At 37.9% G+C, this 13,253-nt stretch overlaps 1 protein-coding gene across 1 annotated transcript in view; it reads right to left on the bottom strand.

Annotated features, from left to right (window-relative positions):
* ADSS2 (adenylosuccinate synthase 2) overlaps positions 1 to 13,253 on the bottom strand; it is a 40,643-nt gene extending 27,390 nt beyond the window's left edge. The window contains exon 1 of the mRNA XM_004317228.4: positions 12,951 to 13,253. Coding sequence (XP_004317276.1) covers positions 12,951 to 13,133 — 183 coding nt within the window. The 5' untranslated portion in view covers positions 13,134 to 13,253. The remainder of the gene's footprint in view (positions 1 to 12,950) is intronic.

Genomic DNA, 13,253 nt, shown 5'->3' with positions numbered 1-13,253 from the left:
TATGACAAGGAATATATCTCCTTCCAAAGTGAATTAATGATCTCCTGCTAAAATGTCAATAAAGCAACCCAAGTATTTGCTGTGAATACTTATTCTTTACAGGCTTTACAATAGTTTGTCTATCCTCTCTCCTTTCCCTACTTGAATGGTTATTCCTAACAGGATCTGGAAATTGGAGAGTTCAGGTTTCTGGAAGATAGGAAGACGTATCACTTTTTATTTTATTTTATTATTATTATTTTTTAGCTGGGTTGGGTCTTCTCTTCATTGCTGCATGCGGGCTTTCTCTAGTTAAGGCGAGCGGGGGCTACTCTTGTTGGGATGTGCAAGCTTCTCATTGCGGTGGCTTCTCTTGTCACGGAGCATGGGCTTTAGGCGCGCGGCTTCAGTAGTTGTGGCACATGGGCTCAGTAATTGTGGCTCGTGGGCTCTGGAGCGCAGGCTCAGTAGTTGTGGTGCACAGGCTTAGTTGCTCCGCGGAATGTGGGATCTTCCCAGACCAGAGCTCGAACCTGTGTCCCCTGAATTGGCAGGCAGATTCTTAACCACTGTGCCAACAGGGAAGTCCCATATCCCTTTTTAAAAGAGAGAAAAAAGCGAACAAAGTACAGGGAACAATTAGTTTGTTATTCTGTTTCCGGCACTATGTGGAACATGTAGCAATCTAATTAATTTTCCATGATATTTATCTTAAAAAATCCTTAAAGTAGAAAAATCTATCCAGTTACCCTAACTTGACATAAATATTCATATAATTCTCATTGTCCTAAGAGTGTGTCAAGCAACTCTGTGACCTAAAATTATTATTCTTACATGGACTTATCAACGAGGATATCTCCCAAGTAAATCCCTCAAATATTGGTTATCCTGGAGAATAATTTTTAAATTTTAAAATCAGTCTCATGAGTTTGGTTAGTGACCGATTCCTTGAATCTGCTCATCTCTGGCTAAAGTAATACACTGGGTCAAGGAACCTCTAAAGCTGAGAATCATAGCATAAACCCATGGTGAAACTTCCACTCTATGAAACAAAATGTGAAGCTGAATTATAAAAATTAGGTACAAAGGAGACTGAATATTAAGTGACCAGATAATATTTCTAAGTTTAAAAAGCATGGGGAAAAGACACAAATCAATTTGATTATGTTTAAACTTCTACACAATACTAACAAAAGTTTTAAAATAAACAACAAACTAGGAATATATTTGAACAAATAAAAGGTTTAACAACATCTTTGTGGGACATTTAAAAAAAAAAAAATCAAAACGATATCTCCTGAGGATGACTAGTTTAACTTGATCACAAGGCTATTTGACAAATGTATTTTACTTACTTTTACCATCATGATCATGAATTCACAAAAATGCCAGAAAAATAGGTCCTGCAAAAAAATCTTCAAAAAAGCAAATACTTATTTACACTGTGTTTTGCACTGTACAGAGCAAAGAATTCCTTGCTTAAAGACTAGTGTATGTCGTGTAAATTAAAAAAAAAAAAAAAAAGACTTGGTGGTGGTGGCCTATAGTCCACAAGATAACAGGTAGATGACAAGACACAGGAAGGACAGAAGTGGTAGTGTTAAGCAATACCTCCTTCACTTGATACCATCAAGGCAACAGGTGAATATTTTTTACTATTTATTTTTTGTAGGCAACATCTGCATATGATACAAAAGGCACAGAAGGATGCACAATAAAAAGTGAAGTTCTTCCCATACTCCACCCTCCTCTTCCCTGCTACAAGGCTGCTGTTACCACCAGCTTTCTGTGTCCTTCCCTAAGTAATTTTGCATATACAAACACATTTATACATTGTTTTATTCCACCTATACAAATGGTAGGAAAGATACACACCTGGGCAGCTTGCTTTTTTACTTAACAAATCTTGGAGCTCATTCCATAACCTTGTGAACAGAACATCTCATCCTTTGAACAGCTGCACTACATTCCTTTTTATATGGACACATAATTTATTAAACTGGTCCCAAAGAAAGACATTCAGATTGTTTCCAACCTTTTGTCATTATTAACAATGTTGCAATACACTTCCTGGTACACACTTTACTATTATTTCACACTTGGCAGGTTTATCACCAATCCTGACAGAATCTTAAAACATAGAATATATTGATCTTAACTTAGTCTTTTTTAAATAACTCACAGGACAATTCTTACTTGGTTTTTACGGTTTTCCTTTTACTCTATCCTCATACCAATATTAGCCTTTTTATCACAACTTTTTATGATTTAGGAAACGTCCCCCAACTTTTCAGGAAAAATCTTTTCAGAGTATGAAGCTCACTAAAATTTCCTCAAATCCTAGGAAAGTGTTAATTTGTTATTATAACTATTTACTCTAAATTGTTATAAAACACTAAATTTAATGAATTTGTATTAAATTGTTAATAGTATTGGTGACTTTGAGACCAACAACCAATAAAGCATTATTATTTAAGCAGAACCAGTTTTCTTTTTAATCCATCATTTGCTTAATATAAAAAACAATCTACTCTGTAATTTTGATGTAGACCTTTAAAGTAAGTCTCCTTTACACAAAGTTATTTTTACAGATATACTAATCATTTGGTGAAATAATTTACACAAAGTTATTTTTACAGATATACTAGTCATTTGGTGAAATAATTATTAACTCGGTTGTTCTTGTGTGTAACAAAGCCTACTACTCTCTTAGATAATATCTTGCCAAGACAGGAAGTAATGATGGAAAGATAGTGGCTGATATGTTTGTTTGTTTGAGGCAGGTGGTTGTGATTGGCGATAAATGACTTGAGGGCGATAAATTGCTTTAATTCTTAGAGTCCTTCCAAGTTTACATACAGGTGGTGGTTCAGGCTGGAAAAGTTCAGCTGCAGAAGGCTTGAAATCACACTTTCGTGTACAGCTTGCTCACTCAAACAATGCCCAAGATTTTTCAATAACCAATGCCTTATTAAGGATTACTATATGGTTTAAATCCCATTTATATTGTTTGACTGAGTAGGAAAATATGGTTAAATAAACCCAAGAATAACCCTAAAATTTTCCTTTTAAGGAGTTAGGGGAGAAAATGTAAGTGCTTATTAGTATATTCAGTCACTAGTGCCCTAAGAGGGAGTTGGGGTATAATAGCTTCTAATCTTGAAACACTCACTGTGCAGAAAACAGTCCTGAGGTGAACTGAGGAGCTACTCACAAGGAATTTCTTGACAAATTAAATCTACATATATAAAATAAGTTTGAGTATAGGGTCATTTCACCAAAAGCCCCTGATGAAGCTTCAAATTTGAAGTGCCTACTTGGACGCTAACCTAAAATACTTATAAATTGTGTGGAATATACAAAATTCTTCTTGGGAGCTCAGGAAAAGTGTCCTGAAACAGAGGTCCATGGAAAGGTCACATGTTATTAGCAGAGAGCAAAACAAAGAAGTTTCAATAGGACCACCACTGCCAGCCTCACCCAACCACAAATACCCACTACGAAGTTACAAGGGCAGATACAGTCCTCCCTCCATATCCACAGGAGACTGGTTCCAGGACTCCCACAGATACCAAAATCCAGAAATGTTTAAATCCCTTGTATAAAGTAGTGTGGTATTTGCATACAAGCTACGTGCATCCTCAAATATACTTTAAATCATCTCTAGATTACTTATAATACCTAATACAACGTAAATGCTATGTAAATAGTCGCCAGCATGGCAAATTCAAGTTTTGCGTTTTGGAACTTTCTGGAATTTTTTTTCGAAAATTTTCGATTGGTGGTTGGTTGAATCCTTGGATGCAGACCCCAGGGATATGGAGGGCCAACTGTACTCTGAACTGCAGGCTCCCACATTTGTGATGGAATGCTTCTCACATGGGCAACTCTATGTAGTATGTACCAAGATAAGTAGCAAGGACATACCTGTTTAATTATGCTTAACAATTCTCCTAAGTAGCACTGGGAAGGCCAGATAAATGATGGGAGCTAAATATATCCTTATTTCTACTGATACTTTTAACAGACTCCCCAAAGCAAATTTGGTAAACTATCCTCCCAGATACAATATTAATCACATACTAATAGTTATATGTAACTACCTCTTGCTGCTTTGCTAAATTCCCATAACACTTATAATCCCAGTCATTCATGCAGCATTTAACAAATATCTCTAATTATCATAGCTGTATATTTTATACTACCTAAAAAAACAAATATGTTCACTTAATTGCTATACAAACAAGGAGCTGTGGAATAGTAATTAATGTTGTTTTCCAGATCAATTATTATCAATAGAGAAAATATTTCTTAATGAATCTCAGATGTCTTAATTTTTAACATTTTTAATTTTAAAATATCCCATCTAAAACCCCAAGAAACAAACCAACCAGTGGAGCCCAAAAAAGTGGCTGCATAGTGTGTGGCAAGTCTCTTTGAGGAAAAACCTAAGTTTATAATGCCTTATATGATATTTTTTCTTATATTAAATAACAAGAACAAATGTAAAATTCAGTGGGGATAGATGTGAGATGATCTTTAAGTACAAGGACTCACTACTTCTTTGCTTCCCCCGCAGTGACCAATAAAGTTCTATGACATTGTTAGTACTTATTTGATATGGACTGATTAATTTTAGGAAACAAAACTCTACAAGTCTGAAACAATAAAGCCATTCTATAGCCTCCCAAAAAAGAATAAATGCAAATTAATAGTATTAAAGTAAAGAATATATCAAAAAAAAGAAATCCAGTCATCCAATCAGCACTCACCACAATCACAAAAACATCCCCTAATTTGGTGTTTATTTTACCTATTTTCTTTGACCATTATTCTTACATTAAGATTGAATGTAAATATCAAATAAGCTTCCTAATGACCAGGAAAAAACTGTATCTCATTGAAATAAATTAGAACATTATGATGGGGGCGGGGGGAGCAGAACTAAAGTTCTGTGTTCTCAAAGATGAAGAGCAAAGTTTCTTGTATATACTCTTAGTTTTTAAAAACCAATACAGCTAACGCTCATTATTTTAATTATAGTTAAAATAATAATAACCTATTTAACACCAAACATTCTTCCCTCTAGAAAAGCACTAGAGGTCTACAGTGATATTAGAAAATAGTTTACAAATGAGAATCACCCTGAATTAATGTTTCCTCATTTCTTAATTTTCCCATATGAAATTAACTGTAGGTCAGCTATACCTTTTGTATGTTCAGACCCTCTGCTTCCCTACCCCCTCACCCCTTACTTTGTAAATCATAGTAATCATCCCCTCTGGCCACAGTAATTGATCCAGACAGGGAAACCTGATCCAAGCTTGAGCCAATCAAGCTCCTCTCTCTTGGGAATTTGATTTTCAAAGTCAGAGATGGCTATCACCTAAGGGAGCATCCTAAAGGGAAAGGCTGCCAGTTCTGGCTGCTGAGATCCCAGAAGCTGTCTGCCTTTGTCTCAGGCCACTTTAAGGTTTAGCCATCTTGGTCTTCCTTTAAACATATTGGCATTTTGCTTAAGACAATCTCTTTCCATTGCTTGCAGACAAAGAATCCAAATGATTCACAAAACAAACTCATTGCAACATGGTATGTATACAGCTGGCTCTCTAAGTTCACATCTTGTGCTAGTAATAACTGAATATAAAATGATTAACTTATGTACACCTGAAACTAACTGTAAATCAACTATACTTCAATTAAAAAATGATTAACTTCTAAATTTTAATATTTATGCTGTCAAGAACAAACCTCTAAAACATGGTACTGCAGGATACAGGGATGATACAATATTATTTAGTATTTAGTTATTTTGTAACTGTTCTCTTAAATATCATATAAGGCATTACAGACTTATGTTTTTCCTCAGAGACTTGCCACACAATATGAAGCCACTTTTGGGCTCCACTGGTTTGTTTGTTTCTTGGGGTTTTAGACAGTATATTTCAAAATAATAGTATTTAATTCTTTTATATTGTTTCCATGTGTACTTTTTTCCCCCCAATTTAATTTTAAACTTAAGAAAGTCAGAAGACAAGTGTTTTAAAGTTTCTTTCCACCACTCCTCAGAACCAGAGGCTGTCAAGACCAGCTCTAGAATAAAAGTTTGGATCAGGAAATGTTGATATGTGTAAGTTTCTAATTAAGAAGGTCCAGGAGAGATTTAAAAAAAAAAAAGAAAAAGAAAAGAAAAGTAAAAAAGAAATTTAAACAGGAACAAAATGACATTAGTCTGCAAAAGTGACTCCCGAGTATTAACTTCTTAGTTTGCTCCTAGGTCTTCCTCTTCCCCAAATCACTCGGGCAACTAAGTGAGTTTCTGCTGGGAGAGGAGATGAAGGCAGTGTTACAACCGGAAACAATGATGTCTCTTTTTAGCAATAGTGTTGTGGGCTAACAATTTCATGCACATAGCCAAGAGGCATTTCTCAGGCCACTTAGGCCTCTAAAATAGTATCTGTCTTCTCTTCTCTTTGTCTTCTTTTTGCTCTGAATACATGAACACTGTACAGTAATCACAGAGCTCCAAATGAACATCAATCAAGAAGTCAGAGTAAACACTGTGGATTACAGCAGAGCACAGCAATGCCTCAGACCCCATGACTTTGAACTATTCCAGCAATCAAGAAAGTGTTCCCACTTCCTACCTAGTCTTCAAGCTTCTTAGAAACCTAACAATCTTTTGAGTTGGTGCTTATTACCTGTGCTGTTTTTCTTGGTAAACACTGAAAGGCCTGTGTCCCTTTCCTGATGAAACACTTCACTATTTGCCAAAACTAAAACATAGCAATCTACAGCAATAAAGCAATTATAAACAAGGATGACTGTTCTTTTATAAAAACATTCATATAATTGCAATTAGCTTATGATTTCAAAGTAGAGCAGGTTTAAGTTACTAGCAGTAAGTTGATCAAATTAAACTATTCAACAGTAACCAGACACACTAGATAGGAAAACATATACAGGGTATCTGAATTTCTTTTTAGCAAAGACATCCAAGTATACTGCTCAGTTATCTCTTAAAGGCTTACAGTATCTACTTTACCTTACAGTATTATGGTTACCTTCCAGTTTCATACACAGATAAATGTCACACAAATGATAAAAATCTCAAGTACCTTGTATTTTGTACCTTAAATTACCATTATAAAACAACTTCTCACAATGAAAATGGAATGAGGCATGGCCTTGGAGGATCTCAGGTTCCTAATTAAGAAGCTCTAGACTCTAGGTACCAAACTCTAATATACACACTTACTAAACAATGGTCAGAGATGACCAGGGTCATAGTCAGGAAGATCAGACATGCAAGCAAAAAATGCATAAACCAATAATGTTGTGCAGCTCTCTAAATGCTTGATAAAAATTCACTTAATCATTACATTTATGGAGGTATTTTCTTAAAACACATTGAAATTGAACTGCAGATTTCAAGTCAAAAAAGTTTTCTCTCATGAATAAAATTCTTCCTTTAAAAGGGTGTTTAAAAGCTTGACACAAAAATCCCATTTTTAAAAATTTCATGGGACCTCTTATTTTTTAAAGAGGAATTTTATTATATTGAATTAAATATAATTAAAAGTTGGTCCAATGTAAAGAACCATTCCGTCTTGGAGCCAGAGTAGCCATGGGAACTGTTTACTGTTCTTTTCTTTCTTTCTTTCTTTCTTTCTTTTTCTCTTTCTTTCTTTCTTTCGTTCTTTCTTTCTTTCTTTCTTTCTTGACTGAAGTATAGTTGATTTACAGTGTTGTGTTAGTTTCAGGTGTACAGCAAAGTAATTCAGTTATACATACATATATATTTTTTTAAATAAATATTTACTTATTTACTTTTGGCTGCGTTGGGTCTTCATTGCTGCACACGGGCTCTGTCTAGTTGCGGTAAGGGGGGGCTACTCTTCGGTGCGGTACGCGGCCTTCTCATTGCGGTGGCTTCTCTTGTTGCGGAACACATTCTCTACGCGAACAGGCTTCAGTAGTTGTGGCTCGTGGGCTCCAGAGAGCAGGCTCAGTAGTTGTGGCACACAGGCTTAGTTGCTCCGTGGCATGTAGGATCTTCCCAGACCAGGGATCGAACCCATGTCCCCTGCATTGGCAGGCGGATTCTTAACCACTGTGACACCGGGGAAGTCCCATACATATATATATTTTTTTCAGATTCCTTTTCCCCTTATAGGTTATTACAAAATATTGAGTATACTTCCCTGTGCTATACATACTTACTGTTCTTTTCAATTGCTTTCCCCAGATAATACTGAATACCTCAATATCCCTTTGACGTTAGATAAAAGTATTCTAATATCACCAGTCTTCACTTATTGGTATGTAGCTCAACCACATTAATCAAAATCTGACCTAGTCCCCAAAAGATACTATAAGTAGATTTGTATTCAGTTACAGTAAGTAAGCTATTAACTATATTATCAATTCACCAGTTCACTCTAGATTTGTTCTAGGCAAAAGTTTTTCCTAGAGATACTTAAAACTAACGAACTAACCCACCCGTTCTCACCAAAATTAAAGAAACAGAATAATATTGATCTGATACTGAGATAACCTCATATAATTTAAAAAATATATGCCTCAAAAATAGAGATAATGGTATATTATATACACTAATACAATAAGTTTAAATAGTGAACAACTTGAGACATCCTCATCGACCAAACTTTGAGATCTACTGCCCTCAACAAGGAAAAACTATTTACTAGAATCACAGAGCATTCAACTGAAATTTGCTGAGGAAATACACAAAAATGATACAATTATCAGTTATCTATTTTCTCATAGATACAAGAAATAAGTCTAAAATAAACTAGTAAAGCCTTTGAACATAATGGTACGTGAAAAATACTAGCTAAAAATACTACTTAACAAATGTTCATCCAAGGAAAGTTGGGGATTCCACGTTAAAGTCATGCCAATAGTCAATTAAATTGTCTAGGGGTATATTAAAATAATACAGGAAAGGGCTAAACTACTGAATTCACAGAAATTTCTAAGGGTGATCCAGGTCACCCAATAAATATTTGTTGAGTATTTACTTCCTCTCTGCCTCACACAGTACTGGATGCTATGGAAGAAAACAAAAAAGGAACAAGTCCTCTTTTTGAGAAAACGTACATTCTAGTAGGGAAAACACAGTAATCCGAGAAAGCAGGAGTTAACCAAGTACACCACACTCTGGTATACACTTATGTAGGCACTTGGGAAATACTACACATAAAAAACAATCCTGATAGGAGACACAGAAATAGCAATTGTTATAACACTGGAAGAATGGCTTACCTTAAATGCTAATTCTCCACCATCTTCAAAATTATGGGAAGTGGTTTAGAAGATAATTTTAGCTGTATAAGGTCAAGGCATTAAAAAACACTGAAATTATTCTCTTTTAAATTATCTTTCAACCTTTCTGATTATTTCAAGGAGAACGCCTCAGTTGCGGCTGGTATGTCTTTTACATTTCTCTATCACTTGCTAATAGCTGGTTTCAGAGCCTTCAGCAAATACCAGCATCTAGCTATAAATTAACATTTTTTTTCATTGTGTTTACTTTTATGGCCAACTTTATATAGCAAGTGACAGGATATACTTTCCCTTTGTAATTAATTTTAGTTAAGATTTTCTCTTTATATTAACTTTAAAGCCCTGGGGAAAAAACACAAAGAAATACTCTTCTACCTATTCCTGATTACAGGCAACTTCATGCCTGTAGTTGTAGCTGAGACTACCAAGCTTTACTTTCTCCAGAACAATAAATAAGCCCATGCTTAAGGTCTGGTATAAAGTACAATAGTTAAAATCTCTGTAGTTTCTACTCAACAAAATAAAGAAAATAAAGAATAATAGTTTACTCTGAGAGTATCTGGGGAGAAAAAAACCCAGTAATATTCTCCTAATAAAACTATTTTTGTGTTGCCAGGAAGGAGGCTTCCTATTCCCATACTTTAACCCTTCGGAAAAACCTGTACTAGTCCCCTTCTCTATCCCCACCCTGGGAAATACTTGTTTAAGAAACAGTTGTCCACTAGACTATAAGCTCCCTGTGGGCACAAGCCCTGCCTTTTTCAGATTTAACTCTGGGGCTAAGTGGTCCCCTGTAGATATTCATTATGTGATTGTTGGATGAATGAACTGTGCCAGGAATTGGTCCTATACTTAATTCTTCTCTTTTTCTTAAAAGACCTATCGATTTAAAATTAAGTCATCCTTTCATGCAAGTCCTACACACTTATTTAAGGATCTAGTGTATCTAACAAGTTATAAGTAACTTCCTATAAATCTTGAATCTAAAATACAGGTCTTAAGTGCTATGATGATGAAAATGCCACTAGTTTTGCTTATATTCTTTCCAAACAGGCATTTTAAATATTAAAATATATAGTTAAATGCAGTGTCAGCTTTTCTTTTTAAAAAAACTGTATTTTTACTGGAAAAAATTCCTTATTTTATGATTCCATTAGAGATACATTCTGTGTATACCACTTCTGGAGAAAGACTGTATAAAACCTGAGATTATGGCATGAATATAACAAAAATATACTGCTTAAACTCTAACAAAGTGCATATTATTTTCAATAATACACAAAATTTGAATCATCAAACATGGCAATTCAAGCTCAAAATGTTTTTCCTAAAGTTGACTTTTCCCAGCTCTCTATACATACTTATTAAGAATTTCAACATTCCATAACCATCAATTTTATAAGTCAGGAGAACTTCACTAAGTAGATGTCAGCTTACTAGGACTGACCAGATGATATAAAGTTACCAAGGTGAATCACAAGGGATATTCTTAAGTCTATTCATTACTTATCTGCCTGCACTAACAAGACGTAAGAATCCTTCTAATGATGAGCTCTTAAAAGGCACTAGAAGAATACAACACTTTTTAAATTATATAAGGAAGGTAGTAAGTCAAAACTTTCCCGGTGAGTAAAGTCTGCCTAACAAGTCTGCTCATATGTTTCTTCTCTAACTTCAGCTAACATTTTGTTTGTTTGTTTGTTTGTTTGTTTTGCGGCGCGCGGGCCTCTCACTGTTGCGGTCTCTCCCGTTGCGGAGCACAGGCTCCGGACACGCAGGCTCAGCGGCCATGGCTCACGGGCCCAGCCGCTCCGCGGCATGTGGGATCTTCCCAGACCGGGGCACGAACCCGTGTCCCCTGCATCGGCAGACGGACACTCAACTACTGCGCCACCAGGGAAGCCCTCAGCTAACATTTTAAAGCCAAACTTGGCTCCTTCTCCGTCACTTCTCTCTAGACTTTCCAAGGGCATCAGATCAGATTGGTCCATGACCTCCTTCAAGATTACTTTTTACAGTAACACAGTAGCACCTTCTCCAATCAACAAACTAATTCTACTACGTTTCAAAGGGATGTTAAAACTGAGGATCTTCCAGAATAAAGGCAAAATGGTCACATTCCCAAAACCTTCTTACAAGCCATAATGTAGCTGATCCCGAGCACTACTATTTCTGTGTAAGGAAGATGTCAGAAATGACAGTGAAGTAAATAAACAGGTCTCAGCCTCTCTCCCCTCCTACCCAGAAAGAGTTAGGTATATTTTCATACTTCTTTCCCCACAGCACAGCCAGATCTGATTTTAAGACAAAAGGAAGGTGAAGGCCAGCCTTCTGGAGCAGCTCCTAAGGCAGTGTGAGGCAACCCCTTTAGGGGTGTTATTAAGTAAGGTATGCGTGTTGCCAGAGGGGTGGAGGAATAGAAGGCTGGCAGGGAGGTGCTGGTGGTGGTGCTAGTGGTAATACTAAGAGGCAACTGGTGCAACAGCTGTCTTAACCAAGGAACGGGCAGGATGGATTTTTGCACGCAAAAAACAAGATTTTTATTTAACTTTTGATGTGCCTACGATTACCTTTTCTGCATGCTCAAATGGTACTCAATTTTAGGTAGAAAACTTCCAATCAAGTGGGCCTATGAACTTGTTAGAATGTACACAGCATCATCATATTGTGCCAGGTAAGTTCATGAAGAAGAAACATTCTTGCAACCTAAACAGGCAGTGGTTAACTTCAGATATTACACTACCATTCGTTTTGAAAGTAGTTATTGCTCAACTATTTCGAATTTTAAAATTGGTAACAGTTATCTAAGAGCCTTTACAAAGGCCTAGCCTCTAGGCTGCTTCAAAGCAAACGACAAATAGGAAGAAAGCTTACAGTGAAAACCACGTGTCTCCCGGTAGGAAGTACCTTACCATTCCATTTCCCGAAAGTTCACTCTAGATGTGAGCGTAACACTGTAAATATTTCTAAATACTAGATTTGACACTTGTGTATTTCACTTGCCTCAATCGTAAAAGAGCTGGGTGGGATTCCCACCTCTGGGACCAACATGTAAAATTAATCTCCCCTTAGTATACCGGGTACCGAGTAAAAAAACCGGGGACACTAAACAGTCATCAAACAGCCCTAAGCCCCGGAGGTGGGTTCTCATGTCAACAAAGTGGCCCGGAGGTGGCAAAGCTCTGCAAGCTCGGGGCCTGCAGGTGGGGAAGTGGTGAGTCTGGATTTCAGGGCGTTTCGGCCCACTTGGTCTCCCTGAGCGGATGGGTGATGATGGGGAAGGTTTTGCGGCCCCGTAGGGTCTCCGCCCGGAGTCGCCAGCAGGCCTCGGGCGGTAGCTCCTCAAATTCGAACAGTAACCCACCTCCACCCCGGCCTCAGTCCTGGGTTTGAGCACTTGTCCCCAGACCGAGAACTGCAACTCCCCAGGCATCGCGCATCTCAAAGGCTCCCCGTCAAGCCGCATCTTCCTCCTGACCCACCCCGAGCCCTCAGCCCAAGGCCCCAGGGCAGGGGTCTCCGACCTCCCGCCATTTCTCCACGTCGCCGCAGCTCATAATAAAAGGAAAGAACCTCAAGGTGACACCTTATTTTGGACGGTGAATGCGAGTTCTGGGCCCGAGCTCAGGGGCCGGCTTCCCATCAGAGCCCGGCCGCCTCACCTGGCAGCGGCACACGATGTCTGCGTCCTGCGCCAGCAGATCCACCACCTTCCCCTTGCCTTCGTCGCCCCACTGCGCGCCGAGCACCACCGTCACCCGGTTCCCTCCGGGCCGCGCCCTGGGGCGGCCGCAGTCGCCGTTGGGCAAGGAGGATGCCGCCGGTTTGGTCTCTGCGAACGCCATGGCTCCAGAGACGCGAGGAGAGCCCGAAGGGGACGCGGGCGGGCAGGAGTGCGCGAACTGAACTGCTCTGCGGCCGCCAGCCACATGCGGAGGAAGAAGGAGCCAGAGCCAACCCGCCCC

Source organism: Tursiops truncatus, chromosome 1 (assembly GCF_011762595.2).
Source record: "Tursiops truncatus isolate mTurTru1 chromosome 1, mTurTru1.mat.Y, whole genome shotgun sequence".
Taxonomy (NCBI): Eukaryota; Metazoa; Chordata; class Mammalia; order Artiodactyla; family Delphinidae; genus Tursiops; species Tursiops truncatus.
The sequence above is the reverse complement of the archived record's forward strand: the minus strand, read 5'-3'. Positions and strand labels throughout refer to the sequence as shown.